This window comes from Pelodiscus sinensis, chromosome 26, assembly GCF_052426305.1.
Source record: "Pelodiscus sinensis isolate ZL-2025 chromosome 26, ASM5242630v1, whole genome shotgun sequence".
Taxonomy (NCBI): domain Eukaryota; kingdom Metazoa; phylum Chordata; order Testudines; family Trionychidae; genus Pelodiscus; species Pelodiscus sinensis.
This window is the reverse complement of record NC_143077.1, coordinates 1600496-1618091: the sequence shown is the minus strand read 5'-3', so window position 1 is coordinate 1618091 and position 17596 is coordinate 1600496. Positions and strand designations below refer to the sequence as shown.

General features: G+C 50.4%; 1 protein-coding gene across 2 annotated transcripts; it reads right to left on the bottom strand.

Annotated features, from left to right (window-relative positions):
• Positions 1–578: 578 nt before the first annotated feature.
• On the bottom strand, positions 579–17596 carry NIPAL3 (NIPA like domain containing 3). Of its 2 annotated transcripts, none has more exons than XM_025188377.3 (12): positions 17335–17596; positions 15843–16213; positions 13483–13551; positions 13220–13391; positions 13071–13130; positions 11002–11123; positions 10441–10537; positions 7830–7965; positions 6975–7063; positions 5046–5109; positions 2877–2971; positions 579–1227 (listed from the first exon to the last, which is right to left on the bottom strand). In XM_025188377.3, the coding sequence occupies exons 2-12, from the start codon at positions 15939–15941 to the stop codon at positions 1028–1030; spliced, it is 1203 nt and encodes a 400-aa protein (XP_025044162.1). In that variant the 5' UTR covers positions 15942–16213; positions 17335–17596; the 3' UTR covers positions 579–1027. The 2 variants fall into 2 exon arrangements, with proteins under 2 accessions (XP_025044162.1, XP_006130539.1); XM_006130477.5 differs by having other exon boundaries at positions 581–1227; positions 11002–11147; positions 17335–17595.

Sequence of the window (17596 nt, the reverse complement as noted above, 5' to 3'; positions counted from 1 at the left end):
ACATATGAAAAGGACAAATCACATTTCAGAACAGAAGGGAGATGGGGGGGGTGGGGGGGGGGAGGAAGGTGAATACCAGTGAGTTAATGATATTAGAGGTGGGGAAGGGTAGATGTCTGTGAGTTAATAGTATTAGAGGTGATAATTGGGGAAGCTATCTTTGTAATGGCTAAGATAGTTGGAGTCTTTGTTAAGTCCCCTGCGGAGAGTGTCGAATTTTAGCATGAATGCCAGTTCAGAGGATTCCCTTTCAAGTGCAGATTTGAATGTCTTCTGAAGTAGGATGCAGGTTAACTATTCATGCTAAAATTCGACACTCTCCGCAGGGGACTTAACAAAGACTCCAACTATCTTAGCCATTACAAAGATAGCTTCCCCAATTATCACCTCTAATACTATTAACTCACAGACATCTACCTCTAATATCATTAACTCACTAGCATTCACCTTCCTTCCCCCCCCCCCCCCCGTATCCCCCTTCTGTTCTGAAATGTGATTTGTCCTTTTCATATGTGTTCATTTTTTAAAATTGTATCCTTTGGTTTATATGGTTGTGACTATTTTCTTCCACTATTTGATCTGAGGAAGTGGGTCTGGCCCACGAAAGCTCATCATCTAATAAACCATCTTGTTAATCTTTAAAGTGCTACATAGTCCTGTATTCTGTTGACTTCAGTTTGTGTTGTACCTACTGTTGGCAGAGCTGAAAAGCGGCTTAGTTACTGTACTTCACAGTGCCAGCTGTGTGGTCAATATCAGATGGCCACAATACTGCCTGTCATTGCATGTTCACAATTAGCAACCTTAAAAGAAGGACCATGATTTACTGCTAACTTAGAACAAATGCTTCCAAGTTCACAACTCCACGGAGTCCTTTCTTCAAATAACCAGTCTTGAAAAGTAAGTTTGAGACTAATTTTAAACCCTACTGAGTTCAGCTTTAACATATTTATATTTTAATGGATCTAAAACCCAAAGCAATAAACACCAGATGCTTGTTGCCTTAAGTCAGCTTCTTAAAAAACACTCACTCCTTTTTACTGTGCTCCAGCACACGGTAAGGCAGCGCAGAAACTCCTTTGGAGCCATGCTCCTCCTGCACGATTGGCAGCGTGGCTGGCGTGTAGATCTCTGCCAGGTTATCATTGTTCTCCAGGGCACCATAGGAAAAGGAAGCTTTGAGCTCAGGCTGAACTGCAATTCCTTTGTCATGCACAGTCTGCATGCCTGCAGCGGGGGAGGAAAGACAGGGATTAAAAGGATAGGAACAGAATCCTTCACTGCAGAAAGGGATCCAGGGGTCAGAGTGGAGCACAAGCTAAATACGAGTCAACAGTGTGACGCTGCTGCAAAAAAGCAAATATCATTCTAGGATGCATTAGTGGGATTATTGTAAGCAAGACACAAATAATAATTCTTCTGCTCTATTCTGCACTGGTTAGGCTTCAGTTGGAGTATTGGGTCCAGTTCTGGGCACCACATTTCAAGAAAGATTTAGAGAAGGTCCAGAGAAGAGCAACAAAAACGATGAAAGGTCTAGAACACATGGCCTCTGAGGGAAGACTGAAAGAACTAAGTTTGTTTAGTCTGGAAAAGAGAAGACTGAGAGGGGACATAATAGCTTTCAAATACCTAAAAGGGTGTTCGAAGGAGAAGTGAGGGGGAAAACCATTCTCCTTAACTTCTGAGGACAGGACAAGAACAATGGGCTTAAATTGCAGCAAGGGAACTTTAGGTTGGACATTAGGAAAAACTTCCTGCCTGTCAGGGTGGTTAAACACTGGAATAAACTGCATAGGGAGGTTGTGGAATCTCCATCATTGGAGATTTTTAAGAACAGGTTAGTCAGACATTTGTCAGGGATGGTCGAGATGATGCTTGGTCCTGCCACGAGTGCAGGGGACTGGACTTTGATGACCTCTTGAAGTCCCTTCAAGTGCTTCTTCCTGTGCCCTGTTATTAACAAATTATACAATTTGAGGGCTAGCAATTTGCCCTGTCAGTTGTATGTGTGTAATCAGAAAGACATAAATAACCATGGAAAAATCAGTGGCTAACCTCCGTAGGGGCAGGGTGTGGCCGTCAGCTCTTATTCATTTAAACGCCATTTAGTCACAATTCCCTGCGTGCCCGCCCCAACATATTTTCAATGTTTTGAGTTTGTGGAGCACCTTTCACGAGACAGGCATTGAGAGCTTGGCGCAATTAATATTCAAGACCTACGAATTGATTACTTCACCCTGGGACACAGAATTCTGTCCATTTGTCACTGTACATGTTGTCTTAGTGGCCTGATTTTTCAGCGGTATGAAGCACTCAACTCCCCGTGTGGTTAGCAGGAGTTTAGCGTACACGACATTGCTACTTACCCTCTCTGCTTCACCCACGTGAGGGCAGAACGTCTCCCTACGTGGCATTTGTAAAGTGATTTATAGATTCAAAGGTCTAGTTTTTATTAAGATTGCTTCAGCTTCTAGGCCCAATTTTTACTGACAGTAAGGCCAGGTCACACCCCATTGGCATGGGTCTACTCCCTCTTTGAGGTCCCTTTACCAACTGAAACAGTGTAAAGCATCCTTAGTGGAAATGAGAACCAGGCCCTGTGTTTCTTTTGAAAATATTGTGACACCAGAACCACATTCATCATAACCTCACAGTTATCATTTGCACTGCTGAGCTAGCAAAGAGAGAGAAGCAACCCACCACGAAGAGAAAAGGTTGTGGGCGCAGAAACAGTTTAATAAAAAATAGACAAAAATACCACAACAGGTTGAACAAATATTAAAATAAAATGGAGAGAGAAAACACAAAACTTTTTATTCTGATAATTGATGTTTAAGAGGCAGGATGGCAAAATATCAGATTTTTCCTGTTACCTGGCATGGCGTCCATTGAGATGTAAGGTTCAAATGATATGGATTTCTTCTTGTTTCTTGTGATTAAGAAGACACCTAAAAATGCAATGAGGCACCTGAGAGAGAAGAGGAGAAAACAGCTAATTAAGTGAGCGGAGGGGAAAAACCCACAATCAACACAGCAAGGCTGTTGCTTTTCTGAACATCCATCCTGCACCGGCAGAACAGAAGACAGATCTGGAAGAGACAGAAGCTGCAGAGCAGAGTCACAGCCACACTCACCAGGCAGCAGATTCTCTTAGTTGAATAATGACTGTGTTCACAGTCGAGATCCATGCTGTGTGCAATTAGTGATCAGAGCGAGCGAACCTTTCCCTGGGCAAAATGCTCCGTTTTTAATTTGCACTTACAGGAAGCTCTGAAGTCTTCACAAATTACAGGGGAATGGTAACAGACCAAAGTTTGATTCGCTCTTACTAAATAGCAAGATTCAACAGTATGACCTTTTAGACATTTCTGTAGGTAAATGTACTGACAGTTGTCAGCGCTATTTTCCACAGAGTGCTAATGAGAAGAGACAAGGTTAATTAGTACTTTCAGTGGGTTAGTGTTTTGTATTCATTTGTGAGATCGCTTTAAGCAGGGGACCACAGTGAGAGAGCTGCTTTAAACATAAATGCATTGCAACGAGACTCGGTACTGAGATATCTAACTAGTTGCAGGCTATTTTAGTCAATTTCACAGTCAGAGGATTTTAAAAATAGTAAATTTCATTATTTCAGCCCATTTAAATCTGAAATTTTACAGTATTGTAATTGTAGGGGTCTTGACCCAAAAGGGGTTGTGTGTGAGGTCGCAAGATTATTGGGGGAAGGGCTACAGCATTGCTACCCTTACTTCTGCAGGGCTATTGGCAGTGGTGGTGCCTTCAGACCTGGGCAGCTGAAGAGCAGTGGCTGCGGGCTGGGACCCCAGCTCTGGAAGCAGAGCTACCAGCAGCAGCAGCAGCACACACGTGAAGGATGGCCTGGTGAGCTATGGCCACCCTTATTTCTGCACTGCTGCCTGCAGAGCTGGGACCTGTCAGCAGCTGCCACTCTCAGGGTGCCACGGCTGAAAACAGTAATGCACAAGTAAGGGTGACATGGGCATGGTATTGCCACCCTTACTTCTGCACGGCTGCAGGCAGGTCGCTGCCTTCAGAGCTGGGTGCCTGGCCAGTATGACAACCACAGCTCTCCATCTGCCCAGCTCTGAAGGCAGTGCCAAAACCAGGGTGGCAACACCAGTTCCGTCCTAAGATAACTTAGTGATTCCCTGCAACTCCCTTTTGGGTCAGGACCCCCAATTTGAGAAATGCTGGTCTCCCCCATAAAATCGGTCTAGTCTAGAGAAAAAGCACACAAAAGGTCAGTTTCACCAGATGACACCATATTTCATGATCCATGATGAGATAGATTTTTTTATTTTATATGAGCTTTAACAATCTTGTCCGCACTGCATGAGTATCTATGCAGTACTTGATTGGATTCCCAAAACCCTGTCCCCAGTACAACATAGGTTCAGATAAAACGTGGGATGGATTCTCTGAGAATGATCAATTATTTGTTTGTTCTAGTCCTGCTTGGAAATCAGTAAGGTACAAAGATGTTCCTCTTCTAAATGTTAAAGGGGATGAAGTTAACTGGTATCAAGATTCATGCTTCAGGGTATAAGCTGATCTCCATTTCGGGTGAGGAAGACGTATCCCCACTTGGCATAGCTGTTGCACAATTCTGTGCACAATGAAGCTTTTAAACCCTTCCGGAAACACCAATCTTTGGCCAATTTCAGAGACAAGATATGGACATCATGGTCTATTTTACATTCTAACAGGACAGTTTTCAAAGAGAATGTATGCTATTGTACACATCAGTGGAGGCTAGCAGACAAAGCAGTAGTATGATGAGTCCCAGGTATGTCTCAATAAAATAATTCATGCCACGGAGGACAATAAACTCTCCTTCTCTCTCCTTTCCTGCCCCCACTTTTTATGTTTAGCCATATAGACAAATAATTTCAATTTGCTAATATGGTAAGGGGGGAAGCAGAGTCTCATCAGCTGTAAATCTGCAAAGTTCCATTCCCTTCAGTAGCATCATGCCAATTTATACCAGCAGAGGATCTGACCTGATAATTTTAAAAACATACCCTAGTGCAAACATGCATATGTGGAGAACATCTTCACCGGTGAAGTCCAAGTAGAAGGTTGCTCCTAAGACAAGAGTAGCATGAACAGACTTTAGCTTATATTAGCTTCCCTCCCCACTGAGCAAGTATAGTTACATCTTAAATCAACGCTCCCCAGTAATCCAATCATTTGTAGAAAAAAAAATAATGATACACACCAAAATTGAAAATTAGGCTCTTTGTTTTTATTTCCGCCTCCAAAGAAGCCCTTAAAAAGGGGGAGAGGCCAAAAGGAATGCCTGCTCTACACTTAAAAGTTGTGCTAGAGTAACTGTTTTGGTAAAATACCCCATCCCTAACCAACCTCATTTCACCAGCACCCTGGTGTGGCTGCAGTTTTACTGTTGTAAAGGGGCCTTATGCAGATATAGCCTGTTCTCCTTCCTGTATGGGAACAGTATCAGAGGGGTCACCATGTTAGTCTGAATCTGCAGAAGCGGCGAGGAGTCCGGTGGCACCTTAGAGACACACTGAAGTGTTGGAGCATCAGCTTTCCTGGGCAAAGACCCACTTCGTCACATGCATCTGACGAGGTGGGTCTTTGCTCACGAAAGCTTATGCTCCAACACTTCGGTTAGTCTCTAAGGTGCCACAGGACTCCTCGCCGCTTCTGTATGGGAACAGGTGCACTGGTACACATGCCTTTGGACATCAGCATAACTATCTGCACTAGGGGAGCTATATCACCAGTATCATTAAATAACACAATTGTTATGTTTACTCAGGTTCTGCACTCCCACAAGAAAAGCCGTAACTAGGCCGTTTATTCATCGGGGGTAAATCTTTCCCTTATTGGAGGCACGACGCTCCTTGTGAAGTTTCCTTTGGACAAGTTCTATTCTAGGATGGAACATACTGAGCCTGCGTTTGCCACAGCCAACGACTGACTGTATGAACTGCCATCAAACACACTTCACAGCCACCTCTGAGGCTGCTGTGCCCGCGATTAGGAGGAAGCTGTAACTCGTTAGCATGAAGAGCAGAACCATGTAAGTCACACCGAGCCCAGCCTTGAATGGCAAGAGAGGTTGAGCGTCTTTAATTGCGACAGGAAGTCACTTCCCATCCTGCCAAGTGACCTCTGCTCCCACAGATACCAACAGGAGTCGAGGGGACAGAGCACCATTCAGGACCGGGCTCAAAATATCCTGGGTCCTAGTTTACAAGGGCATCAAAGCCATTGCAAAGACTGGGGCCCCGTCTACACGGGAGAGTTTAACCAGCTACACAGGAATAACATTCAGCGTTACACAAGTATAATCCACTTCTTTGGACCCCAGCATAAAAGTGGCTTTTTCATGTTAGCTTAATTCCCTTCCCATCTGACAAACATTCAACCATTCAAGTCAATTAAAAAAAGGGCCATTCTTGGACTAAAAACGCCCACACAGAGCTACAGCTGCATAGCTCTATGGGAATCCATTTATACCTTAGGTTATGCTGATACAACTTTCCCATATAGACAAGGCCTGAAACAGGAATATACACAGCCTGTGAGGATGGGAGCTGCAGCATCCTCAATACACTGTGAACAAGGGAAGAAAACAAAAGCACTTCTCAATAGCATCAGCCCCCTCTACAAAGTGCTGGTGGGAGGTCACAAAGAGCAGCGGGGTTTTAGCCAGGGACCTATGCTACACATCTAACAAGCATTCCGGTCACAAGACACCCACTGGTCTTATACTTTCGGACAGAGGAGTAATCCAGCCTCAGACATAAGCACCAAACCAGCTGTCACATCTTGAGAGAGTTTTATCAACAGCCTAGTGGGAGAATTCACACACAGAATGAAGCCATCTTCCGCAGCTAGAAATCAGGAGTTTTCTCCACAGTCTTTTGCTCTTATTTTAAAAGAACAACAAACCTGTTAACCTTGCACAAGTGTGTTACCTGCTGTAATTGCTGTTGCTGTGGAGAGGATGTAGCCGATGCTAGCAATCTGAGATGAGTCGTACAGCTGCGAGGCTTGAGTTAAAAACCTGCAATACAATGGCAAACAATGCAAGTTGGGTTTTTAAGCACATTTTGAGAATTCTTCTATTGAAAATTGCTTCTGGAGGAGATCTCTCTCTCCCAGTTTGAAGACTCCTCTCAAAAAAACGCTCTCGAGATAAAGATTCTAGATTCTCTTCTTCCATACACTTTCAGTGGAGTCGCTCCTTATTTACTGCTATTCAAGAGGAGAGTCAGACCCAAAGGGAAATCCTGGACCACTGAAACCAGTGAGAGTTTTAGGATGGATGTCAATGGAGCCAGATGTCACCCCAGAGTTTTAAGAAGTTCATATCCATGCTGCTAATACCAAGCTAAGGGAGGGCTAATAACTCTTCTCTCTGTAGGGCAGGGGTGGGGAACCTTTTCCTGTCTCTGGCCACTGACCCACCCAAAAAACAAACAAAAAAATCAGTCGCAGGCCACTCACCCACTGGGGAGGTACATGGAGGCTCAGGGGTTTCCTCCCGCAGTGGGGCGAGCAGGCACTCGCCGCTCCAGCCCCCCAGGAGAACGTGAGGGCATTACGCTTTCAGAGAAATGACCGCTCTTCTATTAGTAATTACAACCTGGTGCCTTTCTTTATGCGGTGTTTACACAGCAAAGAGATGAAGAACTTCCCTCTGTCGGGACCGGCACCCCCATGACCAATGTAATCACCTATTGCTCATGTGGGTTGATTTCTAAACAGTTAAACAACATTACACTGCACAGCTGCCGGCTCCAGTGGGGAAAGAGACCACAGCGACTTACGTTGCTTGAAAGGCGGCTGTGGCAACCATGCAGACCAACATGATATAGAATATAGGGTAGCCAAGTTGGAGGCGTCCTTGTATCGAGACAACAATCATGCCTGCTACAGCCTTCACGGTCACTGCAGTCATAGACCCTGTGAATATTTAGCAAAGCTCGGTCGCACCAGAAGAGCACATGTCCCGGGCGAGTCCCCAGAAGTGCCAGCACCAGGTGGCTGCTAACAGAGCAAAAGGTGACGAGAGCCTGAGCCTTCTTTTAGCAAAGGTCAGAATGGGAAGCACAATGCCTGACTTTCAGTCCCAGTTCTGCCACTGGTTCACCATGTGACTTTGGGTGAGTCACTTAACCGCTGCATGTGGCCGCTTCCCCACCTGCAGAACACAGGTATTTACCCAATCTCCATTAATGTTTAACAGCGCCTTTGGATCAAGCAAAGGGACTCGACGCTCTTACAGCCCTTACTTCTGTGGGTGAACCAACTTTGCTACTAAAATGGAGGAACTTTCTAAACTCAGGAATTAGATGGGGAAGAGCCAGTGTCTTCCCCATTTCTGCAAGCACAAGTCAAGGCAGTTCAGAAGGAAGGTGGTCGCTCTAGCCAGGGCTGGTTGTCTGGTTAGACTCCCAGAGCAATCCAGTACCTGTCAGCTCCTTCAGCTGGAGACCATAGTGCTGGCTGCTACCTGTACGGTAAAGCTGCAGAGAGAACTGCACGCACTGAATGCTGCTCTCAAAGCTCTGGATCACAGAGCTAGTTACAAACCAAGTGGAAGCTTCAACTCCAAATTCTCGAGCACGTCAGTTTGCGTCTCTGTCTTTCTATTATTTGGGTCACTTGGTGTTTCTTAAGCCGACAGCTCAACAGGAAGGAAAATGCAAAGGGTGAAATCCTGGCCTCACGGAAGTCAATGGCAAGAATCCATTTACATCCATGGAGTCAGGATTTGCCCCCTCTGCAAGGCTGCGCATGAATCGGCTCGCCTAGTCCCGAACGTTTGGCTTCTTGAGGCTCCAAGACAACTGCCGTGAAAGTGTCGCAGGTTTTCCTCTAAAACTATAATGGCTCATGCAACAGTCACAGGAACCGTCTTCCATCCTTCTCTAGCAGCTCACAGCCGCACATCTCCAGCATCAGCTTCTCCAACATCCAGGCCTCCCATTTTACAGACAGGGAATTTTTCTGGCTCTGATACTGACTCCCTGTGTGACCTGGACTAAGGCATTTGAACTCTCTGGGTCTCCATATCCCTAGCTACAAATTTTAGCCACAAGCAGGGCCGGATTATGACATTTTGAGACCCTGAGCCATGTCAAGTTTAAGAGACTCTGTAGCCAAAAAAATGTGTATTACTCTAACAGAAAAGACAATGAAAATGGAAACAATCAAGTTTTCAATTTGCACAGACACCAGTACGTAGGCGAGGATGGAACTTAAAAACAATCATGGTTTTTTGTATTTAGAGGCCACTTATAATCAGAGGCCCTAAGATGTAACTTACGTCGTTTGGGCCACAAAGTCACCCTTATGCCACAGCTGAAGTCATGAGACACTGCACTGGGTTCTGCTCCCAGCACGTTGCCACGAGCAGCAAAATCTGACTTCCCTCTCTCTGGGTGACTGGCTCCTGACGAGGGATGTGACTGTGCAGCCACGGCAGCCTCGTCAGTCAACCCTCACGGTTACACACAGGCTCCCGGTACGTGCAGGCAGCCGGCTTTTCTGCCCCCACCCCTCCTGCACATGCAACCACCAACATTTTCGGCAGCTACACGTTAATTAATTACACACGTGAACATCTCTGACCCGTGGGGAGTGGTCCTGATGGTCTAAGACAGGGGTGGGCAATAATTTTGGAAGTGGCCCCAGGCCACCCCAGAAAGGGCAGGGCCTCTAGCAGAAGGGGCGGGGCCAGGACACTTCCATGCTTCCCCACCCACTGACCCTGATTGGTCTGGGGGTGGGGGGTCTTTGCCCCCTCCCTCCCGGACAGAACCACAAGCTGGCGGCTCCCTCTAGGTGCCTGTGCCCCTGGCACTGGGAGGAGACTTCACGTGCTCCCCCCCTGCTGCCCCCAGCTCAATCAGGGCCTGGGGAGGGGGAGCACGTGAGTCTCACTCCCTGCCCCCACCCTGCAAGGGAGCCTCATCCTTAGAGTCAACCGGGAGGACGGGAGGAGACTTTGCGCATTCCCCTCCCCCCCAGGCCAATCAGGGCTTGGGGGCTAGGGGAGCACGAGAAGTCTCCTCCTGCCCCCAGGAGAACATGGTGCTTCTAAGCGCTGCGCACTCCTTGCAGGGCGGGGGCAGGGCAGGAGGAGACTTTGCACGCTTCCCCCCCAGGCCCCAATTGGCCTGGGGGCGGGGGAGCCTCCGCGGGCCGGATCAACTTGCTTGGTGGGCCGGATCCGGCCCCAGAGGCCCTTTTGCCCACCCCGCTCTAGCAGGTCTTGTCCAGTTACTAGAGCAAGATGCAGGCTTCATTTGCTTTTCACCAGCAGTTCTGGAGTTAATGGTTTGGTGTCACCAGCCACAGTAACACCGCAGGGGCACTTCACCCTTGCGGTAGAATACGCCAGACAGACTAGTCTAAGCATGCACTTGAACTTACCCAGCAACGCTACGAGCAGAAGAATAACGACTATGTAATTTGCATTTTTCCTCTTGTAAAAATAAAGCAGCAGGCAGAAGAGAATGATTTCCAGCAGCTAGGAGAAAAAGCAGAAATAAGTGAGGGATGGGCCGGAGAACCCTTTCTCTTGTGGTGTACGTGGCTTTGACACTCATGCTGGCAACGGTAAAACTCCTGAGTTCTCAACGGCAGATCTCAAAGCTTTACAAAGGAGAGGCAGGAAGCGGCGTGGGCCGGGCCGCTGGTTCCCGCGACTCCCCTTGGCTGCAAACGGCGAAACGGAGCCAATAGGAGCCACGAGGCTCCGTGGCTGCGGCGCCGGTAAGTCAACAAACCGGCGCGGCCAGTTAGCAGGTTTCTCAAAGTGGTTTCGTGCACCACGCTGAGAAAGGCTGCACTAGAGAACTGCAATGCTGCCTTCCGACCTTGGAGTCTACGAAAATACAGCAAGTAGCCATGGGCACCCATTGTAAGTGAAAGCCCCAACCGGGTCCATTTCAGAGAGCATGGATCCATCCCACATTTGACAGGCCACCTTACCATATATAAAAGGAATGGCCAGCTGACCAAATGCTTAGTGATATTGTCTCCTGTCATCATCTCATGACTATTGGGTCCGAATGTAACCAGCAGGTAAGTCCCAACGATTGCCAAACCACAGCCTAGGAAGCACAAAACATAGCGTCCTTTGGCCAGCCAAGGACGAGAGAGACAACATGTTAGTGGGTTAGTCCAGATGCCTGGGTTACACACTGCACATGCACAGTGTTCATTACAGCCACAGAGCGTTTGCTCCTGGAAATGGTTCATTCCTCCTCCCGCCATGCCCCACATTCAAATATTAGAAAAACCAAGCACCGGTTCTGCTGGGAGCTGAGAACCAAGAGTTAACTCCAGGGAAAAGACTTCGAAACAAAGAGGCGAGAGCGAGCGCTGGGCTCTGGGCCTGGCAATGCCCCTGAACCTCGCAGTGTTCATTCTGTCAGCCTTGCACACCTATGTCCCTCCACTGAACCCAAGACTGGGCTTGCCACAGACTGACCACTTCCAGCAGGGTCCTGAATTAGGTTTAATCCCCTTTGGAGTCCATCACCCTAAAGAGGCAAAGCTGTGTTATTCTGGAATTGTCGGCAGCTTCTCTAGGAGCCGACCGCGCTCTCTGGGCGGTCTGAGGAGCTTCAAAGGGATTTTGGAACAATTCATCCAAGGTGGATTTCCTACAAAAGGCCAGGAGTCAGGGGGATGCGAGTGACCCACGTCAAATCCACCTTGTTGAAACTGCGCCTGGGGAAGGAAAATCCACTGTCCATTAACTACCCGGTCCTGCAAACTCCAGATCAAAGACCCCTGCGCTGTAGGAAAGGGTGGGCTGGCCACACTGTGAGCATGCTCGGCCGGAGCTGAAGCTGTGATGAACTTGGAATTGCAAGGAAACCCCTTGGGTGGAGTGCAGAAGGGCTGCTCCAGCCAGAGCCCATGTTAGGGGCGGGGTGATCTCCGGTAGACTCACAGCATCCGAATAGGTTTTCAGAGGTTTTCTCGGTTATGCTCGGAATGAACCAGGCTTGCTCAGAAAATCCGTGTGGTCCCTTCTACTGTGGGTGGCCAAACTGCCGGCCACCTCGGAAGAGAAAGCAGCAGGCCTGCCTGGGCAGCCCGTCTCTGCTAGGAACAGCAGAGAGACACGGGTCTCCACCCGAGGCAGGCGATGGCCAGGGGAGCTGGAAACCGGAGAGCGGGAGCCCTTGCTGGACCAGACCAGGGGGAAGCAGAGGTGCAGTGAATCTGAACTGAGACAGTATTTAAGGCAGGGTCTCCAGCTCCCAGCCCACGGCCATCCCCAGCTGGAGTGACTGCTCAATCAGCGGGGTGGGGAGGGCCTGTCCATTGCCAGCCCCCAAACCCCACTGCTTCCTGCCACTGCCCTGTCCTTACCCCTCATGGGACCCCGTCCCCCAGGACATGGCTTCGGGGCACAGCAACAGTGGTCACCCCCCTGCCCAGCACTCCCCCAGTGTGATCCACTTCCCTGCGGCTCTGGGTGGGGGTGGGGGTGAGGGTGGTGGTGGTGGTGGGGGACTGAATGCTACTGCCACGTGACATGAGGCCACCCCAGTGATCTCTGAAGCCACGCTCTGGAGGACAGGGTTGCCGAGGGGGGACAGAGGGCAGGAAGGGGCAGAGCTTGGGGGCCAGTAACAGACAACTCCTCCCGCCCACTGGGAGGCCTGGGCCGGTCTGTGCAATCCCTCTGGCTGGGAATGGCTCACGGGCCAGGAGTTTGAGGCCTCTGATAGAAGGGATTGTCAGGGTCAAGGCCCAAGGAAACCAGCGCTGCCAGATGCCTCCAGCAAACCCGCCATCAAGCTCTTGCTAAGATCCGCAAACAAGGAGGGGACCTAACAGCTGCATTTTCAACAATCAACGCCAGATTTGGAAAATCCAGTTGTAAAAACAGCAGATACATTTTTCTAGTGGAAACATGTCCATGTGGGACGTAGCCTCCCTTTGGGAACGGTCATGCCATATAGTACAGGGTTAATGGAGGAAAAACTAAGCAGCATTCAAAGCAGAAATGCAGAATACAGAATAGTCAAAGTGAAACTTACTCAGAAAGTCTTTGGGCTTCCATTTTTCTTTAATGAATATAATTCCTATGATTGCGCTAGCTATTAAAAAAGACAAGCAAAGTTACGTGCATGGCATTTTCATAGGCAAGCTCACACCGGTCTGTAAACAAGGAACCCTTTTCCTTTACCTATAACAGACACCGCACTGAGGGGTACAATCAGCGAAAGAGGTGCAAAGGCATAGGATGAAAACACACCCACTTCTCCCAGCAGCAGCAAAAACAGACCACACCACCACGTCTTGGTCCTAAAATACGCCCGCGGGTCTTTGGAACCTGCCAGCCGGATGTGGCTATACTTCTAGAAAGGAAAAAAAAAATTAAAAAGCAGATGTGTAGGGCTCCTCACAGCTCTTTAAGTACAGGGTCAAGATTTGGTCCGTGATACTCACCTGGAGGTTGAGTGCAATACTGATAACCAGATGGCCAAATATAGCTAGTAATGCACCAATCAAGTTTTCCTGTAAAGCAAAGCAAAGATGCAGATAGAACATTTCTCCTGTAAAGTCAGCGGAAGTTGGTGGGGGAGGGAGGAGCAGTCCCGATTCAAGAATTCAAAACCCTGCCCTGTCTCTGAATCCTGTCTTCAGCTCTCAACCCTATTCTTATATGATCTCAAGCAAGTCAATTAGCTTCCCAGTGCCTCAGCTACCCGGCTGTGGAATGGAGTTACTACTCTCCTGCCTGGCAGGGGCTTTGAGAGGTTTCATGCTGACGGAGCTCTCGGAGATCCCAGCAGGAAGGCGAGGTAGCCCCGTGCCATATTCTTTTTCACTAAGCAAAACCCCTAAAATCCATTTTCACCAAGGACCCGAGAATTTGATGTTCACCGGAGCGTGGCCTAGGCAGGTTCTTCAGCATTTTTCTTCAATTCCAGGTTCAGCCTCTAATAAATATCTTCCCAACCCTCCATCGGCCAGGACGAGGCTCAGCCTGCGCCTTTGAAATGACCCAGTTCGTCATTCCAGAGACCAGCGCAGGGCGGAAAGCACCGAAGGCCACACGTTCTGCTGGCAGCCCAGCGCTTGCCAAACAGCAACACGCTGAGCAAGCGAGAGGCAGAACTCAAAGCAGCAAGGGATGAAAGGCAAGAGGAGCCACACAAAGGCTCCATCAGAAACGCCTGGAGTGATCAGTCACCATTTGGATTCCTCTGGCAATGGGCTCCATGAACAGGCTGTTTCAAACACAGCGGCCCGGGGGAGAGGGATAGAGATGCAGCCGTGTTAGTCTGGTGTAGCTGAAACAAAACCCAGGGCTAGGTAGCATGTTAGAGACTAACAAGAAAGCTCATCACCTAATAAACCATCTTGTTAGTCTTTAAAGTGCTGCGCGGTCCTGGCTTTCGTTTCAGGGGCAGAGGGTCCTTGAGAGGGATTCATTTGGGCCGCTGGGCCCTTCTGGGTTTCTCTCTTCCCCTCCCAACTATTGATATCAAAGACATCGCGTTGATTTCCCACGCGCAGCCAGGCAATGGCTTTAAAGCAGGGATGTGCAGGAGTAGCCGGTTAAGCAGTAAAAATCCCATTAAGTCTCCCCGAGTACCCAAGGGTAGGTCTCCACTGCAGCTGGCCCCTGCCGGCTGACTCAGGGCTTGGGCTAAGGGGCTAGGTCCTGTGTAGACATCGTGAGCCAGGGCCCTGAGGCTGGGCTCCAGCCTAACCTCAATAGCGCCCCTGCAATGAGAGAGGCCGTAGCCCGAGCCAGCTGGCGGGGCAGTGACGGGCCGCAAGAGAACATGCTCCCGCAGACAGCAGGCGGAGACCAATAGCACAACCCTCCCGGACGCCTTGCTGAGAAGCGCAGCAGGTTCTACAGGTTCATCCACCAAGCCTCAGCCTCCACCCCGCAGCCCCTGCAGGGCAGCTCAAAGCCAGCCCACACCACCTCCCTGAGTGCCATGGCCCCAGATCCACAGCTCCGGAGACACGCCCTGGCCAGCGTTCAGCGGCATTCGACCTGGGATCTTCCCGGGGCCTGGAGTCCCAGCCCGAACGCGCCCCTCTGACCATCGCAGCCTCAGGCCCACTGCAGAGGAAGCCGGGCTTGAGGCGAAAGCATCGGGCCCACTCCCCAGCTCCCTGTCTGGCCATGGCTCAGTCACTCAGCTCTTAGCCCAGCTCCCCAAGGTTAGTCCGGCTCCTCGCGCCCAACTAAGTGATTGAAAGTGAGGCGCCTAAATCCCTTTGGATCTAGTAGGGATGGAAAATCCCATTTAACTGCTTAACCAATTAAAGGGGGCACGGGAGGGGTTCCTGCAGCCCAGGGCCTGCCAAGGCTGGGCAGGAGCAGCGCCCCCCACTGCAGGTAGGAGGTACTGCAGCCTGGCTGTAGCTGGCTTTGCCGGGAGAGCAGCCCTGATCCGCAGCGGCCCCTGTGGCAGGCAGAGAGCAGCTCCAGCCCCCCCGGTTACCGGAACCAGTAAGCAGCATCCATTAAGGGTAAGCCAGTTAACCTTTCACATCCCAAATCTGGGCCTCCGTCCCTCAGCTCCCTCGTCACAAGAGGGGAGTTAACCCTTCCCGTCTCCCTTCCACTCGATCTCCACTGTTTGTGCAGTCGGGCGTTCAGGGCAGGGGCGGGGCCTCCACTGCCTGTACGGGGCACTGGGCCCACGCAGGCCTCCGGGCGCTGCCGTAATACAAACCCCCGGAGCCAGGCCAGCTCACTCCAGGGAATATTTCTGTTTCCGAGCCGCAAGTGAAGGTGGCCGTAAATCCCAGGCCACGTTTTACAGCTACGGGCACCTCACCCTGTACGAAAAGGGGTCCTCATGGGGCAGCACTGATACAGCCGCCGTGGCAAATGGAAGCTGCTGCAGCTGCAGATCGGGGCCCTTCCCTCCTTCCATTCTGGTTTATTTACGCATCTCCCCTGCGGCTTCCTCGACAGCTGCAGCTGCTCTTCAGAGGAGAGACTCAGGCACAGCCGCTGCCTCCTGGACCATCCCTTTACACCACTTCTTCCTCTCCATCGTGCTGCACAGAGCGAAGAACGGCTGGACGGGAACCCGAGCACGCCCACAGTGGCGGTTCTGCTGCCTCCTTTGCCACCCAGCAAGGCAGGGCCGAGGCAATCACTGCAGGAGGGGTGGATCAATCACATCCCAGAGACTGGTATTGCCTGAGATTTTAAAGACATGAAGAAAGATTTAAAAATAAAAGTCAGATAAATAAACGCTCAATAATCACAAAACTTGCCACCTGCGTGCGGCGCATTTACAGTGACGAATACACACGCACGCCAGGCAGCCAGGTGGTAAACTAGGGGAGGATGGGATGAGACATTCTGGCCAAGGTCACCAAGCAACTGGCCGCTGGCGAGGCACGTGCAGCCCACTGGAGTTCAGCGTGTGGCCCCGAGACATTTCATTTACCGTTACCCACGCGCCGGGCTGCCGGATTACGCTGGTTTCTGTCCACGTTCGTTTTTCTCCTACCGGGGTTACTAAAGTGACACACACACAAAGCCAGGGCTGCAGTGGCAAGACCCACTGTGGTTGTCTGGGACACACCACGCACACCTGAGGGGCCAAGCAGCAGGAAGCACTCAGATAGCATCTTTCAAAGCGCTTGGCAAGCCGCCAGGGACTGAGACTCACACGGTGATCCCTTCCTAGAGGGGAAGCTGAAGCACAGAGCAGCGTACGAGCTGCTTTTCAGAGGCGCTGAGCACTTACAAGTCCCACTGGAACCGCACGGTCTTGAAGCCAATCTGAGCAACGGAAGCTAAGCGCCCCCCAAAGCCAGACCGCAAGTGCGTCGCCCAAGGTCACAGGATGAGTGAGTGGCAAAAATGGGACGAGGAGCCAGTCCCGTGCTGTGGCTACAAACCCCAATCCCTCTGTCCCAGTGCTAGGCCTAGTCAGGGTTTACCTGGCCCAGCCCCGTAAAACAAATGCAGCAAATGCAGCAAATGCCCTTCCCGCGTCCAGCACAGGCAGACACACGCCACCCAGGGAACCGGTCGTCCCCATCGGCCCAGAGGAGAGCAAGCGACCCCTGTGGAACTGCTCCCCAGCCACAGTCCAGATCCGGAGCTATGCTGTCCAAACAAAAAAGGTTCCCCGTCACTTCCTGGTCTAGGCACCCACCTCCCTGGACCTGCTCCCAACACTCACCCCGGCTGGCCTTCCTAGCGCCAGGCCCAGCAGGGCAGACACACCAGCCTGGACACATAAGGAAGTTCCCAGACGGGCAGATGCCCAGAAGTGACAGACAACCCTCCAGTTTCCTGTCACTCACCCCAGCTGGGCTCCAGACACAGCGCCCCGGTTCCCACTCCAGATCAGCTGGGAAGGGCTCTGCTTTGCTGAGCCTTCCCCCCAGGGACTGCTCCTAATGCCTTACCCAGCTCAGGCCTCCCAGCCTGGTGCCATGGTTTGCTCCTAGCCAAGGCACTGTGATTTGTTGCTGGACATGCCAGTCAGCTGGCAGGCCTGACCCTGATTCAGCTGCCGGGCTGCAGGCGGGTGTGGGTGGCAGAGCCAGGCTATTGGCTGGGCAC

Bases quoted from the DNA above. Each gene is read 5' to 3' on its own strand.
- NIPAL3 (XM_006130477.5), bottom strand. From the start codon at position 15,941: ATGGAAGGAGGGAAGGGCCCCGATCTGCAGCTGCAGCAGCTTCCATTT. The intron at 7,966-10,440 runs GTAAGTTCAAGT...AAATATTCACAG, and splicing joins TCTGCTCGTAGCGTTGCTGG to GGTCTATGACTGCAGTGACC. The intron at 7,064-7,829 runs GTAAGTCGCTGT...ATTGTATTGCAG, and splicing joins ACAGCCGCCTTTCAAGCAAC to GTTTTTAACTCAAGCCTCGC.